The 22,016-nt window shown below is 38.8% G+C and overlaps 1 protein-coding gene across 5 annotated transcripts in view; it reads right to left on the bottom strand.

The window, feature by feature from the left end:
* GPD2 (glycerol-3-phosphate dehydrogenase 2) overlaps positions 1-22,016 on the bottom strand; it is a 150,926-nt gene that overhangs the window by 105,527 nt on the left and 23,383 nt on the right. For 4 of the 5 annotated variants that reach the window (XR_010109463.1, XM_003832714.5, XM_003832713.5 and 1 more), the window contains exon 2: positions 4,524-4,633. Coding sequence is in view for 4 of the 5 variants with exons in the window: in XM_003832714.5 (XP_003832762.1) it covers positions 4,524-4,625 (102 nt within the window). In the remaining variant the exon portion in view is untranslated. Of the gene's footprint in view, positions 1-4,523; positions 4,634-7,095; positions 7,191-22,016 lie in introns of those variants that run through there. The other variant, XM_063595376.1, reaches the window with a different exon arrangement.

Here is a 22,016-nt window from a genome sequence, read left to right as displayed (position 1 = left end):
CTCCTTGCCTATTTATGGTGCAGAGGGGAAAAAAATTTTCACATCCGGGCTTTGAGAAAGCTCTCAGTGGTTCTCAAGTTTTACCTCGGCTCACAAAGCCACCACACCTTCAGACCAGGTCATGGAAGGAACAAACCTAGAATGTGTTATGTGAGAAAGACCACTCTTCTGACCTGAATAGATTTTTGTCATATCAACCACATCACTGAGGTTAAAGAAAAGCCTACATCATCACATCAGTTTTTCCAGTTAGGACCTAGAAGGTATGAAATAAATGTTAACTTAAAAAAAAAGTGTTAAACAGTGCCGTTGGGCTATAATGAAAAGAAAAAAGACTAGGGTAGCCCTGTGTGAAATCCCTGTACTCCTTCCCACTCTATTCTTGTTTCATCCTGGCCACTCCCATCCCAACCTTCCCATCTTCCTGAGGACTCCTCATGGAGCCCTGACTTTAATGCTCTCTACTGCTGTTGCTCAAAAAGGTTTACTTGTTCTAAAAGTATCCCATGACCCCTTTTCCTAATTTAAATTTCCCTCTTCATCTACTCCATTCTCCCACCAGCCTGGAATTAGAAAAAGGAGACTCCTCTATGAAGTGCTACTTCCTTTCACTAGACCTTAGACTGGATAAGATGACCTCCAAGTTTCATCCAATTAAAAGTGTATTATTAAACCAACCTATACTAAATAGTGAATCACAATCAACTTGATCTAAAAAATCTCCACACCACCACAGAGTGTCTGCTTGCTCCATTCCCAGTGGGGTTGGTTTCTTTGAGTGGTAAAATGCTTATATCGCAGTACTAAGACCCTTGTTCCTTGGCATACAGCTGGTCTGGGGAGAAGAAAACTCAAGCTCCCTTTGTGGAAACTGTCACCTGCTTATGGGTGGAAAATAAAGAAAAGGGGACAAGAAAATGAAGAGGAAGCCACTCTAAGACCACGCTAAAAGCCCTCAGATGCTTAACTGAGGAAGGCCTGGAATGTGGATGTTATCTGTGGCCACAAACCTTCCCTGCAGGTGGACACAAGCAAAAGAAGTCAGCCAACCTTCATCTCCTTTCCTCATCAACTTCCTTGGTTGGAATTGAAGATTTAGGCTGCCCAGCTCCAAAAGAATAATAATAATAATTGCCCTCTCCTTAGGCTATAACAACCCTCACATTCCTCTATCTCTTCTAAATCTGACCTGTTTCCCTTAGAAAATAAAAATAATAAACCTCTAGAGTTCACTTGGCTCAACAGTGGGCACTATTCATCATTGATAAACCTAAGTAATAGCATTGTTAATATGCTTGTATGAAGAAAAGCCATACTATGAAGTAGAGCGAGACAAAAGCATCATTGCTACCACCTCTAACCCCTAACCTGCTCCCAGAAACACCAGTCTCCATGGAGGCCTCTATTGTCCCACCTACAATGGCTCTGATTCAGGCAACTGCATTAAAGGTAAGTGAAACCACATCTTATTCAATTTCAATCTGTCTTATGTTTAATTAATTTTTAAAGAACATACAATTGTTTTCTTTACATATATAAGGTAATTTAACTATAGAATTGACTCAAAGGTTTTCAGGAGCTGACCTGGCACCTAAACACTCATAGTACTACCCTCTATCACCAAACATGTTTTAACAATGTACCAACTTTTATATTCAATCCATTTGTATTTAGAATATAGCCCCTGCTTTTATTTCAGGGAAGAAGCTTTGTCCTGGGAGTACCAAATGGCACAAGCCAGGGGCCAGGAAGACAGAGCATGCAAGAACACAGAAAAATGTGCCAGAACCAAAGTCAATAGGTGGCTCTTTAGGACATCAGGAACTTGGGGTTTCAAAACGAACTTATTCTTAATAAACGGCAGTTTATCAGTTGGAATCTTCTTAGGAAACTAGAAAAAATACAAAAATACAGTAGGTAAATATACCTGTAACAAGCCAATACTTTAAGCATCACTCTGCAGAAAAATGGAGCATACCTAGTCACATTTAAGGCCCCAGCTTCTACAAACAAAAGTGTAGCCAATTAATGTATCTCAAAGGGCAGATTTTTTTTGACTATTGAAGTCAGGAAAATTCCCCCCCGCTAGAATGGCTCTGATTGGCAGATATTTTCTGAGAGAGGACAGCTGAGTTAATGGAGGCCTGTGGTCATTTTATGTCAATGTCTGGAATAGGTTGTTTCCTCTTCTCATTCTTGCTTTTATTTTTTATTATTATTATTATTTTTTGCCACTCCCTATGGCTACATCGCACCTGCTATCCCCCAAATACATGCTAATGGCAGTATCTTAAAGGGACAGGAATCACCAGAAAAGAAATGCACATAGTTGGATTTCTTATGCAACTCATTGATTGCATATGCCTGTAGTAATCTTTTTCAACAGAACTTGTCAGGTTAAAATTATAAATGACTTCAAGCTGCTGCTATCCATTTCATTTGGCTATTAGGGTGGTCAGGATGTCTAACTCAGGAAAGATAAAATGACAAAATGTCCCAGGAATCAATAGGTCTTTATTTTGCCTTGATTTTACTGAATAAAATCCACCTATAACTTGACTTCTTGGGGCCAGAGTCTCTTCTGTTTATTCTATTCTTTAAGATCAATTATTAGAGAGAAATCAAACCAAAAAAAGGGATAAAACAGTGTTACCTAGGTACAAATTTAAGCTATAAACTCTGAAGTAGAACATGCTTACTGTGGTTAAAAGATATAAACCACATATAAATTTAGCAACAACTCATCATATTAGATATCGTGAACTTTGGCATCGGCATTTTTCAGTATCATTTCAGATAGCACCAGTAAAGATGGTAGAAGTAATCTAATCCCTTAATGCCCATGTCCCAAACAGAAGTGCACTTCTGAAATAGCCTCAGCAGAAGCCACATCTTTTCACACTTGCTTTTAAGGAACCAAGGCAATCTTTTAAAAGAAATAGTACATCAAGCATGATCAATGGATGAGGAAGAGTTTCAATACCAAGTCAGTGAATTACTAGTACCATTGTATGTATCAAAACTCCACTATGAACCCAATCAATATGTATAATGATTATGTGTCAATTAAAAAAATAAAAACTGCAACATACATGCATTGAGAGTGATGTCCTCACAGTTCAGAATGCAGAAAAAGACTAACACTAATCAAAAGACTATTGCTAATCAAAAGACTTTCGATATCACCCATCTTTAGCAAGAATCACATAAAAATTGGCTTGTTGGGTTTTTTAATGATAGGCCAGCATACTAATTCTTCCTAATATGTGTTTTTATTTATGCATTTTATTGATTGATTGAGACAGGGTCTCACTTTGTCACCCAGGCTGAAGTACAGTGGCATGACCTCAGCTCACTACAGCCTCCACCTTCCAGGCTCAAGCAGTCCTCCCACCTCAGCCTCCAGAGTAGCTGGGACTACAAGTGTACACCATCACACCCGGCTAATTTTTGTATTTTTTTTGTAGAGACAGGGTTTCACCATATTGTCCAGGCTGGTCTCAAACTTCTGGGCTCAAGGGATCTGCCTGCCCTGGCCTCCCAAAGTGCTGGGATTACAGGTTTGAGTCAGTGAACCTGGCCATAATATGTGTTTTTAAAGTGATCCTCATTCAGGATATGGGATTGCAAGCAATGCACCTGGCTCCACCACCTTGTAGCACAAAGAAACAGAAACAAGAAGTATAAGACAAACCATGGCTTAAAGGCAGCCACAAAAATGTGAAAAATGAATCACTCAGTTACAAATTGTTTGCCAAATTCCTTCACCTTCATCTTTGAGAAAGAAATGCACTACACAGCTAGCATCACAAAATGTCCTAATGACATGGGACGGGGGAACAAGAGACTGATACTAACTACTATGGTGGTTGCCAGCATTTCAAGCCTGAAAAGAACAAAGCCATTCAGCAAAATTATTTCCAGGCATCAGTTTGAACTATGGGAAGTCACAGTTGTAAGGTAAAGAGAAAAAAAAAGAAAAGAAACTGAACACTTCATAATATTTGGAAACTTCTTACCAATCTCATTTTCCTGGCTTTCCTTCATTTAAATTTTTACCTAACACAAAGTAATACTTCATAAGTAACTAAACCTTGAAGAAATAAAACCAGGATTCAGTTGGGCCTTTTCTTTTCCATTTCCTTTCTCAGCTGCCTGCCTTCTAATAAGACAAACTTTTGGCAGGAACATAGAAGGTATCCAGACATTTCGATGAATTAGACAAGGAAAGTCTAAATGAAGAAATCCTGGCACTCATAAATGAAGCAGTCTTTTAAAAACCAAAGAGCCAAAACACAGGCTAAATAATGCTTCCTGAAAAAGAAATTCACTTTTTAAAAAAGGAGATACACACAGTTCTCCAGGATCATTAAGGCACTGTTCTAAATTAGTATCTTTCAGATCAAACTGAGAAACTTCACAAGTAATTTCTAAACAAAACCGTTAGTGCACACATTCCCCATAGACAGCTCTTTAGCAGATTTAAGTTGCATACTGTAATCAACACAAGTACAGTTACTTACTTGTTTCCTTCTGTAATGAGCAAACTGAGAAAGTCCTAAAACAGTTGCAAGAGCACCTCCTCCAACAAGAATCGTCCCTTTCACTGCCTTTTGAAATGCCATTTCTTAGCCTACAAAGAAAAATAAGAAACAAAAAGAAGTTAATTGGGATAGTTATCGCATAACCATCCCAATAATAAGACACTGTGTAGATTATGAAACCATGTTAAACTAGAAAAGAAAACATAAAATAAGGAAATTACTAACAAACCAATGTGTATACTGCAACTCAAAATAAATAGCCAAAAAATTCTAGACAAGGGAATTGATCACATAAAAGTTACTTTCTGGTTCGACAGGAATTAAAGAAAGAAAAGCAAATTAAGAGACAACTGAGGATATTTAAACAGTATAAAGTCAAAAGAACTGTGAAAAGAAATGTCATTGGGTATTTAACAAAACTGCACGCTATACTTGTAAATTTGTTTAACACCTAATCCTCTCCTCAAGGAGAACCAGCAGAAAGAAGTCTTGGGTCACTCAACAAGACAATAAACATCAGCTTGCTTCAGGTTCTTTGGCAAGTGTTTAATTCAAATTGTGGTAAGACTCCCTTCCCAAGTTTTTCCCTTTCTAATGAAGTTTTCACTACAGCCAAAAGCCAGCAGTGTTATATTTCTATTATTGAAAGAGTCGGCTGGGCGTGGTGGCTCACACTTGTAATCCCAGCACTTTGGGAGGCCGTGGTGGTGGACGCCTGTGATCCCAGCTACTCGGGAGGCTGAGGCAGGAGAATCGCCTGAACCCAGGAGGCAGAGGTTGCAGTGAGCCGAGATCATGCCACTGCACTCCAACCTGGGTGACAGAGCTAGACTCCGTCTCAAAAACAAAGAGTATACTTTACAGATAAGAAGTCAGAGGTATTATGCCTTAAGGCTTTCACAAACTGACCAATTTAACCAGCTGTAATTCCTTTCATTAGGGGAACTTAACAGAAAAAGTTTTCTTCTAGCCAGAGTTGTATGACACCAAAATTTTAAGAGAAAACCCTCCAGATCAAGCACTCACTGTATATTTGTGCTCTCTGTATTTATATTTTTTTCTTTCTCTCTTTTTGTAGAGACCGAGTCTGGCTCTGTCACCCAGGCCAGAGTGCAGTGGCTCAATCATAGCAAACTATAAAATCAAACTCCTGGGCAAGTGATTCTCCCAAGTAGCTGATACTACCAAGTGCATGCCGCCATGCATGGCTATTTTTTTTTCTTTCTTTCTTCTTTTTTTTTTTTTTTTCTGTAGAGACAAGGTCTTGCTATGTTGCCCAAACTGGACTCAAGCAATCTCCTACCTTGGCTTCCCAAAGTGCTAGGATTACAAACATGAGCCACCCCACACTCTGCTCCACTGAATATTTCTCAAGTTCTGCATTGTCTTAGCTCTTAACTTTCTTTCCTCTCACTTGTTTTCCACTACTGGACTGATAATGGAATTTTCTAAAGTTTTGATGAGGACTTAAAAATTATTCTTTAACTCTTTCAGAAACTAAGAAGATTGCATAAAAATGAAAATTCCATCAAAAATCCTTTTGTCCGCTTTTACTGTTAAATGTAAAAAGATAATCCTGTGTGATCAACTAAAAAAAATTCTAGAGTTGAGTAATTTGACCGGCCTAAGACTTTACATTCACAAAAGCAGGGAAACAGGGAAGCCACTACCCTATTTCCTTGTAGGGGTGGAGCACTGGCCTGTCTGGACAACACATGTTACATTCTACTGATAGCTCACAACTCAAGAAAACAATTTATTATGAAGTTAGTTTTAACTTAGGATACTAAAAAAACAGTATCTCAACATAAATTATGATACGGTTAAATATTTGGGTCCATACTGAATAAACTGTATCTATTATCATACTATCCTAAATAAAGAATTGCAATATAGTTGATAACTATGATTCTATAGAAAACTCATTTTAGGATACTATAAATTATATACTGATATGTGGTGGCATTTTTAAAATTTTTTTCTTCTGATCTCATTCTTCCTGACAAACTCCTAAATTCTAAACTTTATCTTTTTAATTAAGATTCTTCCCAGGATTAGAGCCCAGGAGTTTGAGCTTGCAGTGAGCTGCAATTGTGCCACTGCACTCCAGCCTGGGAGACAGAACAAGACTCTGTCTCTAAAAAAAATTTTATTGATTCTTACTAGGAAAATATTTCACAAGCATATGTACTCTGCTGCTGGAGGTCTCTTCTTTACTGTCCCTTTGCTATATCAACCATCTTCTCTTTCCCAAATTATGCAGGAAAGTTGGTGTATGCTGGCTAGGGGCCACCATTCATCATTCAGTCAACCCTAGGCAAAACCTTATATCCTAGGTTGCTGGGATAGTAAAAACCCTAACTTAGCAGGTACCCATTTGTCATAGCTCACTATCACCAATCAATGTACTGTTGTAAACATTCACATGGGTGCCTATCACACAACAATGTAAGCCCTAGCAGCCAAGAGATAGCATGCTATCTCAAGGCTAACTGGGTTCCTCTGACAACTGGAGACAGAGAATAAAGTCCTAGTTCTATTTACTACTTACCTTAAACAATGCACATGCCTGACTCATAGCAGTGTGGTGGTCCCTAGGATATGAGTGTTGTGACTGATTGACTTATCATTGCTTCTGTCTTGTTCATAATGTCATTGTTGACCTCACAAAGGATACCACACATCAACATGGCCAACTCAGGGAAGTTATATACAACACAGTCAATGAAAATGTTTCATTCTCAGAGGTGTTCATTCAGCCAGTTAAGTTTGAAGCTAGTATTTTCAAATGTGTGGGTCCCTATGTTCCCTGCCTACCTGATAGTATTGTTTTAATTTGATTTGTCAGAGACCAAAACTTGCAAAGGAAGATATTTTCATGCATTTTCCCAATGAGCCACTAATACTATCAAAAAACTACATTATCATGTCATCTTGCAGAGTTAGCAATAATATCAACTATAATCAATAAAGAGTTTTCCTTTTTCCATAATTTAAAAAAATAATGTATGCTTGGGGGCTCATTATTTCTACTGTGATCAAATCCTTCTGTACGGTCATCTGGCTAACTCAAAGTCAAAGGCAAGAATCAGCCAGTTTCACTTGACTTTCCTAAGATTATCATTATGAGTGTTGTTATTGTTATGAATGTTACAATAATAATCACCACCATTTATTATTTACTAGGTAACAGGTACTGTGCTTTTAATTCTTTATACACATCAGCTCATTTCACCCTCACAACATCTAATTTCATAAAAGGGGCAGTGGTAGCTCAGAGGAAATGGGGGATTTCCCCAAAGTCACTGCCTACTAAGTGAGAAAACAAGACTGAGTTTATGTTCTTGAGCCCTGGTGGTTCTGTCCTGCCTTTGGTCTCAAAAGGCAACTTCTCCCCAAAAGCTATACCATATTTTGTTGTCACTCCCAAAAGAAGGCCCTGTTCTCAAACAATCACCCAAATGTTCAGTCCCTTGGCATTTGGGTTAATCTCCAAGGCAATGAAGAAGTCTCTAGCAAAGTATCTACTAGTAATCTTCTGCCAGGTAATGTAAGACCTTTGTTTTAGGGCCGGGCACGGTGGCTCACATCTGTAATCCCAGCACTTTGGGAGGCTGAGGTGGGTAGATCATTTGAGGTCAGGAGTTCAAGACCAGCCTGGCCAACATGCTGAAACCTTGTCTCTACTAAAAATACAAAAATTAGCCAGGCAGTAGAGGCATGCGCCTGTAATCCCAGCTACTCGGGAGCCTGAGGCAAGAGAATCCCTTGAGCCTGGGAGGCGGAGACTGCAGTGAGCTGAGATTGCATCACTGCACTCCAGTCTGGGTGACAGAGTAAGACCCTGTCTCAAAAAATAAAAAATTTAAAAAAGAACTTTGTTTTAATGCTGAAAGAATGAAATTTAGAACTATATAAACCAAATGCTGTGGACAACATGTACCCATTTACCATTGTAAGGAGAAACGTTTTCACAATGATTACAAACAAAAAAAAAAGATTATTTCCTTCTAAGTAACAGCTTTACTAGAAAACTAGCAAAGAAGGGGACCAAAAATATACACAAATCTTTACTAACTTCTGCAATAAATGTTCAAGGAAACCAGAGGTGAAAAAATTTTTAAAAATAGAATTAGCTTATTTATCATAGCTTCAAATCCATGTTTTATAGCCTTTTAATTAAATCACATATATGCTTACTCAGGACCAGCTGCTGCATTGACATAGACCAGAGCTAGCTCTAATTCTTGCAAGGAGAACACCAGCTCAGTTGGCAAAACCTAAACAAATGGTGCTCAACTAAATATATCTGTGAGTTTATCAACTAACTGCCCACAAGCAATTAATCTATCTGTAGGATTAAATATCAAAGTGTGTCTTGTAACTCTGCACTCTGTCTTATAACTAGTTGTGCTATACTGAGTGTTATAGTCTGATAGAAAAAAAAAGCAAGGTGCTATATCATTTTAATGTTGCAAGAAATTGACTCTGACTAAAAGAATTAAAGAAGGCTTCAGTGAAGACAGGATTTTGGAGAAGGGTCTTGAAGGGGAAAAGAATTTGGAGGGGAGTGAGTAGGGAACGTTATAGAGAAAGACAATTGGCGGAGAAAGGGGAGCATCATGGTACGTTCTAGGCATACAAATAGTTATCTCGTTTGGCTGGAGATGATGTACAGCTAGAAACGGGGTTTAAAAAGAAGTCCAGAGGGAAGAGAGAGGAAGACTGTGTACACGTGAAGTAAAATATTTATATGATATCCTGTTGGCAACGGGGAGTAGAGGCTGTAGATTAAGGAAGTAAGATGTTTTGTCTAACGTTCTGTAAAGACTATTCAAGTAGATTTTTGTGTTGAAGCTTACGAAGACAGAGAGACCAATTAGAGGGCAATGAAATAGATCCCGTGTGAGAGAAGAGCCTGGTTTAAGGCAACATTAAAGAGTGCAAATCTAGAGACTGATGTTTTGCACAACTCTCTAAGGACAGCACTCAATTAGAGAGCATGACAAGACCTGACAACCAATTACAGGAGGCAGCAGGAAGATACTGAACACAATAAGTGGTTTTAGTTCGGGCAGCTGGAAAATGGCCCCAAGATTTCAATATTAAGATCTAGAAAGAGAAGCAGGTTTAAGGAAGAAGAGAAGCTCAGCTTGCAACTAAGAAAATTTGAGATCTTGACAGAACATCTACTCAGAAAACAGCACAGATGAATATTTGGGTCTAAAACTCCCAAGAGTAATAGGTACTTGGGAAAATTTTGCCTAGAACTGACAGATGTAATTGCTACACAACAAAATGTACTTACTGCTAGCAAACAAAAACTAAATCTGCCACTTCTCAAAGTTTGCTGACCTTTGTTTGTACCTGACTGCTGCAACTTATCTGGCTCAGCTGAATTCTTAGATGTCCTTGTAGGGCTCCCATTATAGACAGTGACTTTTAACAAAGAACAACTCCTCACATCCTATTTCATGTAAGTCCCTGAGTGCATCCACCACTTCTACCTCCTCCCATTCATAGGCAAGGCAACTATGCACAAGCAAATTTATTCCAGAACCAGATCGCACTTCCTGGCCTCTGAAATCTCTTTAAAAAGTACTCACTCTCCTCCTCATCTTCCTGTCTTCTCTCTTCCAGAAGCCTTACTTATCAAAATACAAATTTAGCACAAGTAAGAATCATGCAAATGGGCTGGACCAGTGGCTTATACCTGTAATCCCAGCAATTTGGGAGGCCAAGGCAGGAGGATTCTTTGATATCAGGAGTTCAAGACCAGCTTGGGCAACAAAGCAAGACTCCATCTCTATTAAAGAAAATTTAAAAATTAGCTGGGCATGGTGGCGCACACCTCTAGTTTCAGCTATTCAAGAGGCCAAAGTGGGAGGAATCATGTGTGCCCAGGAGGTCAAGGCTTCAATGAGCCATGATCATACCACTGCACTCCAGCCTGGGCGACAGAGCAAAGCCCTGTCTTAAAAAAAAAAGAAAAAGAAAAAGATTCCATGCAAATACATTTATCACTCCTCTGTGGAATAAGCCCTGGGTCCCTTTGTCAGAGGCATGTGAACCAGAGGAACTCCATCTTGAATAGGAGCTGGGTAAAATAAGCCACCCCTTGTTTAGCATATAATCAAGAAATAACCATAAAAATGGGCAACCAGCAGCCCTGTGTCTATGGAGTAGTCATTCTTTTATTCCTTCACTTTCACTTTATGGACTCACCCTTAACTCTTTCTTGTGTGAGATCCAAGAACCCTCTCTAGGCATCTGGATGGGGACCCCCTTCCTGTAACACCTTTATGTTTACAAAAACTCTCCTATCTTTCTGGTTTCTTATATAGAAACCTCAATTACCTTTCTAATCCCCATGCTCTCCATTAGTTTAGAACTTCTCAGGGTTTTGATTCTTATGCCAGCATAGAAGTAAGCATATTTCTCTCCATCCCTTACAAGCATGACCAATGGAGGGGCGGAGAGTACAGCTCAAAGATCAATTACAGAAGAGTAATTTCAACGACCAGCCTTGCTGTCCTCGGGGCATGCATTCTCCAGCAAGACATAAAGGCATCCCATATTGCACTCCCATGTTTATTGCAGCACTAGTCACAATAGCCAAGATTTTCAATCAACCTAAGTGTCCATCAACAGACAAATGGATAACAAAAATGTGGTACATATACACAATGAAGTAGTATTCAGCCATAAAAAAGAATGAGATCAGGCTGGGCACAGTGGCTCACACCTGTAATCCTAGCACTTTGGGATGCCAAGGTGGGCAGATCACTTGAGTTCAGAAGTTCGAAACCAGCCTGGCCAACATGGTGAAACTCCATCTCTACTAAAAATACAAAAAAATTAGCCAGGCATGGTGGTGGGTGCCTGTAATCCCAGATACTCAGGAGGCTGAGACAGGAGGAAAATCACGTGAACCTGGGAGGTGGAGGTTGCAGTGAGCTGAGATCACGCCACTGCACTCCAGCCTGGGCGAGAGAGCGAGAGACTCCGTCTCAAAAAAGAAAAGAATGAGATCATTTCATTTGCAACAACACGGGTAAAACTGGAGGACATCATGTTAAGTGAAATAAATAAGGCACAGAAGGACAAATTTTGCATATTTTCACTCATTTGTGGGAGCTAAAAATAAAAACAAATGAACTCATGGAGACAGAGAGTCAGAGAGTAGAGGATGGCTACCAAAGGTTGGAGATGGTAGTGAGGTTGGGGTAGGGATGGTTAATGAGTATAAAAACATAGTTAGAATGAATAAGATCTGGAAGTTGATAGAACAGGGTGATTGCAGTCAACAATAACTTACTGTACATTTAAAAATAACTAAGAGAATGTAATTGGAATGTTCGTAACACAAAGAAATAAATGCTTAAGGTAATGGATACCCCATTTACCCTGATATTACTGTTACTCATTGCATGCCTGTAGCAAATTATCTCATGTACCCAAAAATATGTATACATACTATGTACCCAGAAAAATTAAAAAGAAAAAAGAAATTAAAAATAAATAAAAGCGATCCATGCTCTTCCAATCACCTACACTGAGAAATCCAGATGTACAAGGCATTTCAAACATTAAATAAAAACCCCAAGATGTAACCTAGAGGTAGCCCTTTAATCACTAAGCCCTTTACCTAAGCCTTTTGTGGTCCAAAGGTAGCAAATGCTCCTTACACTTCATCTGTGCAGCCACCTGCTCCTGTAGCTGTGCATGCAAAACCCACTCCTTCAACTATTTTGAGTCGTGTCACACTGTCACATGCATGGAAGGCACAACTCAGAGGGCCAGGCCTCACACTCGCATACAAATCCAGTGACTTATTGAAGAAAAGTGCATGAGTCTTACAAAATAAGCATATAGAACCTCATCAGAGAAGGTCCTAGCAAACGGGTCTGTAATCATGGATAGCTTGACAGCAAGTCCACAGTAAAACAGAAGGAGTGAGCTCAAAAGCATCTTCCCTCCCAGCAGCACCCTTTTAACTATAAAAGTCAAGATCACTGGGTGGCTTGAACTAGATGTGTTTTAGCAAGCAAACCTTTTATTATTCCAATTAATGTGATAACAAATGTTTTGTACAATTCCCTTGAAGGAGGTATCTCATAGTTCAGACACACCAAACATATGCTGATAAAGTGCTTACTCAGACAAGTAACAATCAAAGCATACCATGTACCACTCTTTCCCCAAGTTTTACTTTACTGTGGGGATCATGATTAGTACTCTGCCTGCAAACGCATTCCCCCCAGCCAAGCAGAGAAGGACTTACACACCTGTATCTTACACATGTGATTCCTACAGAAACACACAGAGAGCCCTCAAGTGTACTTTTTGAAAGCTATCAGACCTAAATGAACAAAACAGTCAAACAGAAGAGGCACATTAGCCTGTTCTCTGGAAACAGAGAGGAGGTCTATTCTGTAAACTGAAAGTGAATTCTCCTCTTTTGTTGTTGTTGCTTTTAAAAAGGATTTAGGCCAAGACTGGACAGGAAATTGATCCAAGGGTTCTTCACAAAAGACAATCCCTATGGAAAGAAGTGAATGTATCAAGTCCTAAGAAAACAGAAGAAACTTTTATCCTTCCGTCACCTTCTTTAGCCTTTTCTCTATTATATCAAAAGCAAAAACACACAAACACAACAATAACAACCTATAGTTGTAAAGAATATATACACTGAACAGGATATCAAACAACAAACAAAAAGGCTTTTCCGAAGTCACTGAGAAAAGCATTATCCTGATAACGCAAGATAAATCAAAAAACCAAGTAAAAGTCAACAGAAATGTGTGAAACATAATCCTCAGGTTCTAAATACACAAATTTTTGGACTGTGGTGGAAGAAGCTAAAGCAACACACTCACACATTGCTGGGAAGGCATCCAGACACTAGCTTTGTCCCTGACTTCCACACCCTATCAAAAGGCCAGCCTGCTTCCAAGAAGGGCAGGTTCTTTCACTTCCAATCCATTTATTTCCCCAGGCAATTACTGCCAGAAGGGCCCACCCCAGCCCAAGAGAAAGTAAACAATTTTAGCAGAGGAAGAGTATTTCCATAAAGAAGAATGAGAAAAAAAAATCAGGAAACGAAGAGAAAGCGAAAGAAAATAAACACTATATTTATATCAATTCACATAGTGTAAAGCTAGAAAATTCTGAGTCTCCCTGGGTCACCTTTATGTCAATTATATCATTTTAGAAGCAAACCAACAGCGAGAACGAGGTTGGCCCAGGACCACTTCTCAGACTCAAAGGAGGGCAGGAGCCTGGAAGCTTGACAGGAGAAGCTGGCTAAGAAACGAGTTGAGCTAGTTTCAGGGGCAGAGTTCAAAAAATGCAAGTAAAAGGTACAAAAGAAGGAGAAAATAAGGTCAATAACTATTTAAAGTGAGCCAGTTAAAAGTCTCTGTTTATAAAAAATTTGTTGCAAACATTATTACATGGGGATTTCTGATGTGTGATGGGGGGGTTAAGTTTAATAATGTCATAACTGTTAATCGAGCATTTATTTCACAAAGTCCTCTAAAACAAAAAATGCATTGAAAGGGAGGGAGCCTTAGAGGAACACAAGGATACACGTTTGCACTCTAGTAGTGATGCATTATTTAAGACCCGATTTTTTACAAAATATATGCCATTTCCAAGGCAATTGCCATATAACATACTTATGCTTTCTACCATTTCTAAAATACACGCTGGAACTATAGTCACAAATTTGACCCTTTTTCTTTATTTCATGAGGCTCACTATAGAATTATAAGAAATCAATGAAGCTCATTATATTCATTAAATGCAAATAACCACAGCTTAATTCATAATAGAATAGTTTCTATTATGTTTGCTTTCCATACAATTGCTATAAAAGTCATAAAGAACTATAGTTAGTGCATGCAAGTGAATTTGTATTCCATTTTAAATTCATTTTAAAATCAAAGTTAATATATACTCTGTATCACTCCAGATATATTCACGGATTTGTGTTTAAAGTCATACAATCCTATCTTTAATATTCCATTAAAATCTATTTCTGCCTTCTTTGCTTACCATATACATAATTGAGGGTAACCCTGAGAGCCCCAAAATAAAATGTCCCTCCCAAGTGAAAACTTGAAGCATTCCTTCACAAAAATGCCAACCCCTTGTAAAAACACAAGTCAGGTTAAGGAGCTGAGTAGATAACATGCCTAGTACAGAATTAAACAAACTTGCATTTATATCAACTAACAAGAAATGGTTGACTTAGCATGAAAAGGAGATAGCACAACAGGGAGAAAAACTTTAAATCTGCCTTGAGGAGGCAGGAATGTTATCAATGAAACACATTCATTGATAACATTCAAAAGAAGTTCATTAGTCAAACAGACCATACTAGTCCTGTGCTTCTTTCAGTCTTTCCGCCCCTTTACTAACCCTTTATTGGGTTAAGATAATGTTTGACATTCCTTTGGCAGCATAAACGCTCTTTTACATTTTACATGCTGTTACAGAATCTACTTCAGTAATCAAAACAAGAAAAAGGCCTGGAGTGGTGGGTGGCTAACATCTATAATCCCAGACTTAGAGAAACCCAGGCAGGAGGATCCCTTGAGGCCAGGAGTTCAAGACCAACCTGGGAAGCGAGACCCTGTCTCTACAGAAAAAATCTTTTTAATTAGCTGGGCATGATGGCACATGCCTGTAGTACCAGTTACTCAGGAGACTGAAGTGGGAGGATTGTTTGAACCCAGGAATTCAAGGCTGCAGTGAGCTGTGAGGGCACCACTGCACTCCAGCACAGGTGATAGAATGAGATCCTGTCTCAAAAAAAAAAAAAAAAGAAAGAAAGAAAGAAAGAAAAGAAAAGAAAAGAAAAAGTCCTTTACCTTGCTATAAAATAAGCTGCAAATTAAAGAGTTTTAAATGTCTGTCTTAAGATTAAAACATATCAAGCCTTCCCTCAAAATTTATTAAAACTAACAAAGCCTTACAGAGTAACTACAATCATGGCTGTTGAATACATACTGTAAAATGTTTCGTAAGAAAACAAAGTCCAGGCCAGGCACGGTGGCTCATGCCTGTAATCCCAGCACTCTGGGAGGCCGTGGCGGGTGGATCACTTGAGGTCAGGAGTTCGAGACCAGCCTGGCCAACATGGTGAAGCCCCATCTCTACTAAAACTACAAAAATTAGCCAGGCATTGTGATGGGTGCCTGTAGTCCCAGCTACTCAGGAGGCTGAGGCAGGAGAATCACTTGAACCCAGGAGGTGGAGGCTTTAGTGAGCCAAGATCATGCCACTGCACACCCGCCTGGGCAACAAAGCAAGACTCCATCTCAAAAAAAAAAAAAAAAGAAGAAAATGTACCAATTCTTTCAAAAGTTCCTGTTGCAACTGCATTATATGCCGTTAGAAATGTATTTGGGGAAGTATCTGTTGAAGATGGTTTAAGAAATCCTGAGCTTATTTTTTTTAATTATGACTGAATTTTTAATAATAATTAGTTATAGCACAATAACTTCAGTTATTGTTCAGTTCATTGTAAAAGAAAGTTCTCAATTTGAATACAGCTCTATTACAAACATCACTACACATATATTTAATGTATAAGTGGTGACTGAGAGTTATAAGAGATCAAGAAGTGCGCTGTGGTGGGAAGACCAGTCACTCTGTTTCCTTGACAGAGAGAAGATCCCTAGGAAAAAAGCTGACTAGTTTTTCCATCCTGCAGTCTTTTTTCTCCTGTAACCTGTTGAAATTTACATTTAAAATTTACTCCTCTGTACATCTAATAATCCACAAGTATAAATGGAACTACAACAAAGAGCCAAAGTACAGATACAATGCATATATGAAAAAGGAAACCTGAGACGTACTGTAGTGAAAATAATCATGTATTAGAATATTTAGCTTACTGATTACACTTCCTAAAAATGTCTGACTCACAAGGAAATAAGAATCAGATAAGAGAAACAGATTGAAGTAATTCATTCTGCTAACAAAATTCCCATTTAAAGTAAGTGAAAACAATGTATTTCCTAAATGCTCCATCCCCACTCCAAAAAAAGTGAAGAAAATATACTACATTTTCCTTCACCTATGCAAAAATAATGAGGAAAGCTGTATTTCTATCTCAGTCATTTTGGCTAAAATGATCTTGGTCATAAGATCTTACTCTCCTCAGTTGAATAGCGCATCCTTTCCAAACTAAAGAAAAAGATATTTCTTTTCTTCTTTAAAAGGGCTAGCACAAACCCTCATGAAAAGCATTCAAGTACTACAGTCTAGTCATTCTGCATAAGATGCTTGGTATCAACATTACAGAGCTAATACCACAGAGGTGACAGGTCTAAAATTTAAATAGCATAAATAGAGAAAATAAAGGGTTGGACTCAATATTCCTTTTGAAGCTGTCATTGATCTTTTTTTCAAAAAAGAACTATATAGTCTTTCCCAAAAATATATAATTCTCTATGTTGTATTCCCAAAACTCTAAATTAAAAAAGAAAATCATCAGGGGGTATTCTGGAAGGAAAGACACCCTTGTAATTCTGTCTCTTCCACTAACTTGCTCTGCGATTTCAGGCAAATCACTTGAACTTGCTGATCCTCACTCCAACTATATATGAGCTAGCCTTCAAAATGTCCAAAGCTATTTTAACTTCAAAAGTTTATTACTTTATGGTTTTTCTTCATTCAGTAGATGAAGAAGGGGAAACAACCCTCATGCATTAAATGTGGCATTCTCTTAATGTCCTATTTATTTAGCACTGTTAGATAATTAAAACTTGCATTCATGGTTTTATTTAATAATTATTTACTGATCATCCATCATGTGTCAGGCACTGAGCAAACAAAGAACACACACAAAAAAATCCCTGCATTCCAACAGTTTACATCTGAGTGGAGTATACAGTTAAAAAAAAATTCTGTATTCTTTTGGATTAAAATACTATATTTCAAGAATGTAAGTCACACTTTGGCTTCTTAAATAATATTAACCATGAATTCAATTATTGACGACTTACAGCCATCCATATGTACATGCTATGATATGGTGATGGCCTCAGGAATAATAGGAGTGACAACACTATTAATCCCTTTACTTAGTGGTCTCAGGTCCCAGTCTGTTCCTGTATGAATTCTTCCTCTCTCTGCTTCCTACAATTTTCCTGCTTCTTCCAAACTATCAGGCTGATGATAATCTTCCCTGTTTATCTTTGAGCTCACTTCTTTTTTAATACTTTAAGTTCTAGGATATATGTACACAACATGCAGGTTTGTTACATATGTATACATATGCCATGTTGGTGTGCTGCACCCATTAACTCGTCATTGTTACCACTGTGGTTAGAAAAATGAGAGCCAAGTTAGTTTAACTGTTTCAAATACAAGTAAATAGCTCTAAGTAAGGCTAAAGGAGCTACTTACTAGAATTTTAACACTTGGTTTTCAATGTTCTGGCTCTAACTCTTCAGGGATCTTTTTACCCCCTTCTTTTATGTGTTTCAGGTTAGTGGAGCTTACTAGAAAACATCTGGATTTTGCTATACACACTGTGAATGAAACAAACTACCCCAGCCTCTTACATAGAGTTAAGAATGTCAGGCTAGGTGTGGTGGCTCATGCCTGTAATCCCAGCACTTTGGGAAGCCAAGGCAGGCAGATCACCTGAGGTTGGAAGTTTGAGACCAGCCCGACCAATATGGAGAAACCCCATCTCTACTAAAAATACAAAAAAAAAAAAAAAATTATCCGGGTGTGGTGGTGCATGCCTGGAATCCCAGCTACTTGGGAGGCTGAGGCAGGAGAATTGCTTGAACCCGGGAGGCGGAGGTTGCAGTGAGCCAAGATCACGCCATTGGACTCCAGCCTGGGCAACAAGAGCAAAACTCCATCTCAAAAAAGAAAAAAGAAAAAGAAAAAAAGAATGTCAAACCAGGTACATGCACAGAGTCCAGGCCTTAGAAAAAGAAAATTCTTATTTCAATTCTACCTCATCTGAATAGATCCATATTATCTTGAAAAAACATGGCAACACTCTCTGCTTCTGTGCTAGAAACAATTAGTATATTTTTCTGTGCTCTCCTGCATTTAAAGAAATATTTGCAGATAAATGGACCAAAAAAATCCATCTGCTGCTTCTAAAAAACTCGAAAATTCCTTGAGAACTGGCTTATTGAAAACATACCATTAGCAAAGGAAAGATTAAAATTGTAATTTCTTAGAATATAACCAAAGCAAGAGTTCCATCAAATACTCAGGAAAGTATCCGTGAAGGACCTACCCAAGTGAAGAAGACAGGAGGAGGAGCATTGGTTCAGGTAACATACATTCAACTGGGATTGACTGAATACCTGGCAGATCCCCAGCACTGTTCCAGGGGCTGGGAATTCCTCTACTCTCATGGATTGGAAGAGACAAAAATAAACATGTAAACAAACATAAAAATTAAGTATTTTGAAAGTGAGAATTACTAGGAAAAAATAAAGATGAAATAATAGGTTAGAGGATAACTGGGGTAGGCTGGACATGATGGCTCATGCCTGTAATCCCAACACTTGGGGAGGCCAAGGTGGGAGGATCGCTTGAGGTCAGGAGTTTGAGACTAGCCTGGGTAACATAGTGAGACCCTGTGCCTACAAAAAATAGAAAAAATGAGCTGGGCATGGTAACATGCACCTATAGTCCCAGCCACTCAGGAGGCTGAGGCAGGAGGATTGCTTGAGCACAGGAGTTGGAGGCTACAGTGAGCCACGATCACACCAACCTGGGTGACAAAGTGAGACCCTGTCTCAAAAACAAACAAACAAAAAAGTCAGTGGAGAATTTTAATCAGTACAATGATACGATGAAACTTATATTTCAGAAAGAAAGGAAGAAATGCCCTAGCTGCAGTATAGAGGATGCCTTTTAGGGTAATAAGAGTAAAAGTAGAGCCTGGAAGGTCAAGGCTACAGCGAGCTGAGATCCCACCACTGCACTCCACCCTGGGCAACAGAGTGAGATCCTGTCTCAAAAAAAAAAAAAAAAAAAAAAGAGAGAGAGAGAGAAAATGTGATAATTTAGTGCTTGCCTGCAGGAACACAACTACTCCTATAGGCACAGGCACATCCAGGGACCTGCTAGTCATAGGATGCTATCCTTGGCATATTCAAATGACACCAATGACCCCCAGGAGAGAGAGAGGGTTGCTTTTTCATTAGGATACCATTAGCCATGTTCATAATGAGTAGATGCAAGTATAGAAAAAAGGACACAATGGGAGAGGGGGAAAGAGTTAACAAATTACATGAGAAAACAGGCAAAAATACCAACTGCAATCTACAAGATTCTATAATAGGGAAACAAATACTTTAGGGATAAACTTGAATGTAAATATGTACTGAACTTACATACTTGAAAGACTGTTCATCTCACTCAGTCTAACAGGCTAGCAACAATGAACAGACAGTGTCAACTAAGAGAGCCTCTTAAATGCCAACAGAAGTCTTTTTTATATTTCTATTTCCCCTTGGGCTGGGGTTGTTTGCAGGTGACTTTTCTCACCCCACAACTCATTATAATTTGCACTGATTTTGGACCCATATTGGAAAAGAACCCTAGGTCACATCTCTAAAGGCTGAGGCACCCAGAGCATTTCCCACCAACTACAGGCCAGGAAGTTAAGAGCTGTGTGAAGCTTATTGACCCAGCTGAGTATAAATTTAACAGGCAAGAGAGACTGCATATGATTAATTACAGTTATTTATATTTATGGGTTTGAATCTTGAGGATGCCTGGCCTATCCCCATTTTATTTCATAATTTTCCCCCTATTGGAGACTGAAGAGCAAAAGTCAATTGCCTGAAGTGTTGGCATCACACTGGAAACTAAAGGGCCATGCATTTCAATTCCAGCTCAAGGAACACTCTGGCTGAGCAGATGCAATTCACCAGACCCCAGTGGGCTAGGATCGTACTGTTCTCAGTCAAATCACATAGCTGATGGAATTCAGCAGAGTACATTAGCAATTTATACTCAACAGCCTCTCTTCAACCATAAATTTTGAAATAATTTCGAGATAATGTCTGAGATAAAATTGGGATAATATTAAGTAAAACTTAAACTTAATCCAAAAAATTCAGGCCATAGTTTGAGCCTCTGTTCCTACCATGAAGCAGTCAGGAAGCAAGTGACTAAGTGGCATTTCTAATAGGATTCCTGTCAACACGCCAGGTTCAGTATCAGTCCAATGACCTTCAGGCCTGACCTCACCTAGTGCACTTGAGCTTACTCCTTCAGTCATTCGTCTGGCAGCTGCCAGCAACATGGTGTGTTTTTCAGATTATACTATGTGGCAGCCAAGTGCTCTGCAGAGATTACAGAATGGGCAGTGAGCAACCTGAGATGTCAGTCTACCCTACGATAGTCTCAGCCTGAACAAAGCCATCAGACTTCCCTGGACTTCAGTGTCCTTACGTAAAAGATTGAGATCTTCTATATGTTCCCTTTTTCTTTCTTTCTTTTTTTTTTTTTTTTTTTGAGATGGAGTCTTGCTCTGTCGCCAGGCTAGAATGCAGTGGCATGATCTCAGTTAACTGCAACCTCTGACTCCCTGGTTCAAGCGATTCTCCTGCATCAGGCTCCCAAATAGCTGGGATTACAGGCATGCGCCACCATGCCCAGCTGATTTTTGTATTTTTAGTAGTTTTTAGTAGGTTTCACCATGTTGGCCAGGATGGTCTCAATCTCCTGACCTCGTGATCCACCCACCTCAGCCTCCCAAAGTGCTGGGATTACAGGTGTGAGCCACCGCGCCCAGCCTATATTCCCTTTTTCATGGCACTGCTGGACCCATAACCCTTGCCTTTGGCACTCCAAGGCCTTCTGCCATTTTTACCACCTAAACCGGACAGTAGGTGTAAGTCACTCACCATGCCAAATGACTGCCATCAACATCCCCTTAACCCACTCTGACTTGAAAAAGCAACACTTTCATACTGAAAAGAATCATAATAAAGAAAAGTCTAAAAAAATAAATGGCACCCTTAAATAAGTTAGACATTCTAGAATTTCTTCACCTTGTAGGAATTAATCCTTTCTGAGTTAAGTACACTCTGGATAGAGATGGGGTAACGGACAAGTAGAAAATTAATTATGAAGAGAACAAAAGTAAATAAAACAGTATCTTTGTGTGTGTGTATACATATATATATATTTCTATTTTAAAGTATATGTACATACACACACATACACACTCACAAGTGAAGGTTAGACGAATATACCCCAAAATGTTAAAAATCTCACCTTTGAATGGTAGTATTATGAATCATTTTTATTTTCTTCCTTGTGTGCATTATTTTCTAGATGTCTAAAATAAGCATGAATTATTCTTGTAATTAGAAAAAAAATGTGGAATATACGTGTGCATGCATATAAGAGAAAGAGACCTGAAAAAAAAGAATTCCAAAGAGCACCATGCAGATGGATAGCTGACAT

Source organism: Pan paniscus, chromosome 13, assembly GCF_029289425.2.
Source record: "Pan paniscus chromosome 13, NHGRI_mPanPan1-v2.0_pri, whole genome shotgun sequence".
Lineage (NCBI taxonomy): Eukaryota > Metazoa > Chordata > Mammalia > Primates > Hominidae > Pan > Pan paniscus.
The sequence above is the reverse complement of the archived record's forward strand: the minus strand, read 5'-3'. Positions and strand labels throughout refer to the sequence as shown.